This window comes from Dipteris shenzhenensis, chromosome 27, assembly GCF_047967505.1.
Source record: "Dipteris shenzhenensis isolate YYH24624 ecotype China chromosome 27, Dip_SZ_1.0, whole genome shotgun sequence".
Taxonomy (NCBI): domain Eukaryota; kingdom Viridiplantae; phylum Streptophyta; class Polypodiopsida; order Gleicheniales; family Dipteridaceae; genus Dipteris; species Dipteris shenzhenensis.
Genome location: NC_141622.1, coordinates 49,694,307 through 49,700,306, shown reverse-complemented (window position 1 = coordinate 49,700,306; position 6,000 = coordinate 49,694,307). Strand labels below are relative to the sequence as shown.

The following is a 6,000-nucleotide window of genomic DNA, read 5'->3' as shown; positions in this document are numbered from 1 at the left end:
TCCACGCAGGAGTATTTGCAGGAGTTCTCCACTTGCCATCGGTTGATCGATGGGAGGAATGCCATGACATGAGCTCTGCAATGGATTTGCCCTTGTTGGATGCGAGGGATTATGGGAAAATGTCACAGAACCTTACGAGGCACATCCAAAGTTTTGAGATCTACTCTATATCTTGCCTCTCCACAAGTAGGACACTCTTTTGCATCCTTATGTGGTCCACAAAATAGAACGCAATCGTTGACGCACGCATGGATGCGCTTCTAATCTAATCCTCCAAGAGAGGTCACATGTTGCCTTGCCATATCTCTTGAGGTTGGTAATTTATTTTCCCTTGGAAACATTTTACACAATAGTCTACAAGTGAAGACCATATATGAGAAAAAGCATTCGAGTAATTGACCCACAAGCATAATTCACCATGTTTGCAAAATAGACTTTAAAGCTTACTTGAGAAATGCATTCAAACTTGCATTGCTCCATCCATAGATGGTCTGCAAGTTTAGTAACTCAAAGGAGGCACGTAGAACAGAAAATGTGCACCCCTCAAACAGTGGAGTCGATGCTGTGGCGGTAAAAAGATGATCTTGCTGCATGCCATCATCCCTACCTAAGGATTGATGGACATATAAATCCTGCACCATATCATCAAACACCTCCTCCTCCACGGCCTCATGAGGTAATGGCAGAGGGCTACTATCACCATCACTCCATGGATCCATAATGGTCCCTCCTGAAGATCCCACCTCATATCGTTGACGCTTTGCCTCCACACGACGAGCATAGGGCAACATATGCGGGTGTGGCACTGCATCCTGTATCAAATTAAAACAAGATCATAACTCAAATACATGAACACCCATAGGTATCTCAATCAACCTTAACTCTTTAACACTTACCATGTTTACGGTCGCATCCCATTCTCCATACTTTGAGACGTGATTGAGTGTAATTCTGCATGCACAATACATGTTTCCTCGACATCGATCACATATACATTTGATTTTTTGCTCCAACCACATTTCGCGATGGTGGATACAAAGGGATTTTTCCTCACTGGAGCTACTTGTTGAAGATGAACACATCCTACAAATAAACAACCCAAAAAATGTGTTCTTGCATGAGTTGTAAATGTCAAAACTCTGTGGAGCATCTAAAAGTGCATCTAACACTGCATCTGTACTGTGGAACGCGTCTATAGGCACATCAAAAACACAGTGTAGACATGTTGATAGATGCGCTTTTAGATGCACTTTTAGACGTGCAGATTGCGAGCTGATTTTCGAACGTACTTTTAACATGATTGCTTTCCTTCACATACTTTTAGCGCCCCGCGGCTTGCTTTCCTATTAATAGACACAACTCCGGACATCCACACTTATCTCCAAGCACCCACACTCATCTCCAAGCTTACATAGTCATCCCTAAGCATACAAGAGAAAGGGGTGAACAAGGAAGAGAAGAAAGAGAAGCAGCTTTGAAGAAGGACAAGAAGCTTCCATACCTCTATCCAAGGTAAGTCTCTTGGCGGTTAGTCTTCTTTGGAAGTTGCTCTCTTTGGATTCGTCCTTTGTCATATGTAGGGAAGGGATGTTTTTGGTACTAGTGTTGTTCTTTTTGGAGTCGAGCGCATGTCCTTTTCAGTTTCTTTCAAAAAGGCGTTTGTCGGAGCACGTCTATAGGCGCATCAAAAAGCGCGTCTCACTTTTGGGAAAACAGACAACATGCCTATAGACGTGTTGTTAGATGCATCTATAGACGCGATACGATAGTTTTTCTTGTGTATTCTCTTTCCCCTTCCCCTTCCTTTTCCTTCTCTTTGCCTTCCCTTTCCCCTTCCCCTTCCCCTTCCAAGAAAGGGATTGCATGAATGATGGAAAGGGATTGCATGAATGAAGAAAGGGATTGCATGAATGAGGAAATAAGGGATTGCATTCTCTTTTTCTCTCTTTTCTCCTCTCTTTCCTTCTCTTTTTCTCTCTTATCTCCTATCTTTTTTCTCCTCTCTTTTCCTCTCTTTTCTCCTCTCTTTCCTTCTCTCTTTTTCTCTCTTTTATCCTCACTTTTTCTCTCTTTTTCCTTCTCTCTTTTATCCTCTCTTTCCTTCTCTCTTTTCGTCTCTTTTCATCTCTTTTCTCCTCTGTTTTTCTCTCTTATCTCCTCTCTTTTTGTCTCTTTTTTCTCCTCTCTTTTCTCCTCTCTTTGCTTCTCTCTTTTTCTCTCTTTTATCCTCACTTTTGCTCTCTTTTTCCTTCTCTTTTATCCTCTCTTTTCGTCTCTTTTCTCCTCTCTGTTTCTCTCTTATCTCCTCTCTTTTTCTCTCTTTTTTCTCCTCTCTTTTCTCCTATCTTTCCTTCTCTCTTTTTCTCTCTTTTATCCTCACTTTTTCTCTCTTTTATCCTCTCTTTTCGTCTCTCTTATCTCCTCTCTTTTTCTCTCATTTTTCTCCTCTCTTTTCCTTTATTTTCCTCTCTTTTCTCCTCTCTTTGCTTCTCTCTTTTTCTCTCTTTTATCCCCACTTTTTCTCTTTTCACTTTCTCTCTCTTTCTCTTATCTCCTCTCTTTTTCTCTATTTTTTCCCCTCTCTTTTCTCCTTTTTCTCTCTTTTTCTCTCTTTTTTCTCCTCTCTTTTCCTCTCTTTTCTCCTCTCTTTCCTTCTCTCTTTTTCCCCACATGAAGCTTCAATAGCCTGACATTGGGCAAGCAGATACAGACTTCTGTCATTCTAATTCGAAGAATGCAGGAGTTTATAAATGCTTCCTCAATGTCAGGCTGTCACTCTATTTTTTCTTTTCCATCTCGTGACGAGGGCATGCATGATGGAAAGAGGGCATGCTCAATGGTAATCTTCTTCTTTTCTTTTCTTAATTTCATCATGTGGCCAAGAAGCTCTTCAGCCTCACCTGATCTTTGGGATGCCATCTTTCGGGAGTTATATAACATTTTGGGGCACCCTCCCACTCCTAGGGAGTTATACACATACATGAAGGGTACTCCAAACACCCCCAAGGACTCCGCAGTATAGACTCCAAACCACCCCAACCCCACACCAGCTGAGATTACCCCAGTGGAGTCGAGACAGCCCAACTAGCTACAGAGCTGAGCCCCTTCTCGTCCCCTGCGTTCAGGAGGCCCTTCTGTGTCACAGAGCCACTGGCATACTCCCATGCAGTTGAGAGTCACTTCTCCAGCTATGAGTGGCAATCGCCTACTCCCGTACAGTCGAGAGTTGCTTCTCCAGCTACGAGTGGCTAGCGTACTAGCTCGACACGACAGGGCAGCAAGCATAGTAGCAGGGAGAGCGGTGGGGGATGCATGGCACAATGCTTTGGGGGGGGTAATGGTGGTGGCAGGGATGATTCAAATGATGCAGACATGCCAGAGGGTGATGGTACGATCTTCTATGACATCACTCAGATAGGAGGCATCTTGATGGATGCATGGGGGAAGGACATCATGGCCTTCATGCACTCTATAATTGATAACAACTACAGAGATTGCTTTATTCACTACAAAGACCATTCAAAAAAGTTGGCTGATGAGACCCTCACTACTGTTCGCTCTAGGTATCCCAATCCCCCCAATGTTTAGTTCACAAATAAATGGGTCAAGTCAAAGATTGTTATGATACTTGCCAATAAAAGATCTTTTCTTAAGAGGCAAGCACTAGCCAAGATCGCCAGGAGAGAGGGAGGTCAACCACCAAGGGGCCAGCCCTGTTAGATATGCTCAATGCCCCACCCTCCTGGTAACCAACAGTGGTCCAAGGTGCTCAAGTTGTAAGGCCCCCATATGAGGAGAAGCCATGTGTGAGCCTGGGACACTGGATGGATCTTGACTTGCATGTTAGATGAGGTCTATTAATGAGACTGTTGATGGTAGAAAGAAGATTGTGTGGGAGCCCCCTATTCTTGCTGGGGCCTGGGGGCCAGCTGGCCCCCAGCTGGGGGGTCCCAAGGGGGCCAGCGGCCCCCCTGGTGGGGGTTTGAGGGCGGGAGCCCTCGAGGCGATGGTATAGGTAATATTCCCTAAATATTCCATGGACGACTAGTCGGTTCCATCGACTAGGTTGACTGGTCGGCTCCACCGACTAGGTCGACTGGTCGACTCCACTGACTACGTTGATCCGACTACCGCCCTCATAGCTATAAAGAGGCGACCTCCCTTGTCCATTATATCAAATCAGTTCAGATCAAATCAGATCTTTCAGCTAGTAGCTCTTCATCTAGTATCTGTCTAGATCGCCATCTAAGCTCCACTGTGGGAGCACACGGGTGGACGGAGCCATCATCTGTACTGCATCAGTATTGAAGGAAAAGTTTGTTCCTCTCCAGTTTGCTGTGTACTCTCTATTCTTTGTTCAGTTTCTATTCTGATGCGCCGTGTAATTTAACATGGTATCAGAGCCTAGGTGGCTCTAAGGATTGAAGAATAAAAGAGAGGCGAGGGCTTCAATAGCATACAGAGTGATGGCAATAGGAAGCGGCTCAACAGGAAGCATCTCGAGTTCAGCAGCTACTGCTACACCAACAATCCAGGCGTTGAGGATTCGCCCACCAGCCTTCACTGAAGGCGAGCTAGATGGTACGAACTACACTCTGTGGAAGTTTAAAATTACTGCTATTCTAGATTCATATGAGCTTCTGAAGACAGTACTGCGGACTGATCCAGAACCACAAGGAACCCCCGACCCAGCAAATTCGAGTAGTATGATACCTTCTACGAGCTTGGAAACGTAGGAATGCAGATGCTTTATGTGCCCTGGTTACAAGTACTACTGATAGTGTTTTGACCTTGATTCAGCATACATCTAAGGCAACTGTGGCCTGGAATATATTGAAGAGTCAGTATGAGATGCGAAATCAGACAAGGATCCAGAACCTGGAGAATCAGCTCGCAGCTGAGAAGTTTAATGAAGGAGAGACAGCGGAGGTGTTCATAACTCGAATCAAAAATCTGCATGACCAAATGGCTGGTGCTGGGATACAAAAGACTAGCAAAGAGCTAGCTCGGCGGTGTCTCCGGATATGTCCACCAAGGTTTGATGGACTGGTAACAGCGCTTAACACTCAGGTGAGACCCCAACCATTGTCATTTGAGGAGTTCTGTGCTTTACTTATGGAGGAGATACTGAGGCTTAAAGCTCGAGATGGAGGCGGCAATGGGGATGCTGCTTTCTCTGCCACTGCGAAAGGCAAAGGTGGTTCCTCCACCAAAGGTGAGTCCTCTACTAGTGGTGACAAAAAGAAGAAGGGCGGCAAGAAGAAGTTTCAGGGAGAATGCTTCTACTGCAGAAAGAAGGGCCATATGATTGCAAATTTCCGGGTCAAGAAAGTAGATGAAAAGAGTGGTATCCTGAAGAAGACAGATAAGGGGAAAGAGATAGCTAACACAGTGGAAGCAGAGTTGGATCTATTTCTGGCCATTGAGGAAGAGTGTTCCTTAGTTCAAGAAGCTTCAACCACTGATTCATGGGTGTTGGATAGTGGTGCCTCCCGTCACATGACCTGCAAGAAGGGTCTATATTGTTCCATGCAGCCTCTACACGAACCCATCACCATGACGGTTGGTAATAACGCAAAATGCCCTTTTGAGGGTACAGGTATAGTTTCATTTGTTTCTGTAAATGGAGATGTTAAGAAACTATCTAATGTGTTGTATGTTCCACAAATCAAGAGAAATTTGCTATTAGTTGCTTCCATAACTGACCTTGACCATGAGGTGAGGTTCAATAAGACGAGCAAAAATTCTAGATAGTGCAGGCAATCTTGTTGGCACAGGAGTAAGGAGGAACAACCTGTATGAGCTAAGTGCTCTTACATCCACCGCTAGAGTGTGCACAAGCAGACTTTGGCATGAAAGATTCGGCCACATCGGATTTGCAGTGTTGAAGGAGATGCAAAAGCAAGCTATGGTTGCTCACTTACCTGCAATCATAGAAATCAAAGAACCGTGTGAAGCTTGCATGATGGGCAAGCAACAGAGAAAGGCATTTCCACAAGA

At 44.7% G+C, this 6,000-nt stretch overlaps 1 protein-coding gene across 1 annotated transcript; it reads right to left on the bottom strand.

Moving 5' to 3' along the window:
* Positions 1 to 443: 443 nt before the first annotated feature.
* LOC147884435 (uncharacterized) lies at positions 444 to 1,082 on the bottom strand. The gene is made up of 2 exons (XM_087398301.1): positions 897 to 1,082; positions 444 to 812 (listed from the first exon to the last, which is right to left on the bottom strand). The coding sequence occupies exons 1-2, from the start codon at positions 1,080 to 1,082 to the stop codon at positions 444 to 446; spliced, it is 555 nt and encodes a 184-aa protein (XP_087254427.1).
* Positions 1,083 to 6,000: the final 4,918 nt, after the last annotated feature.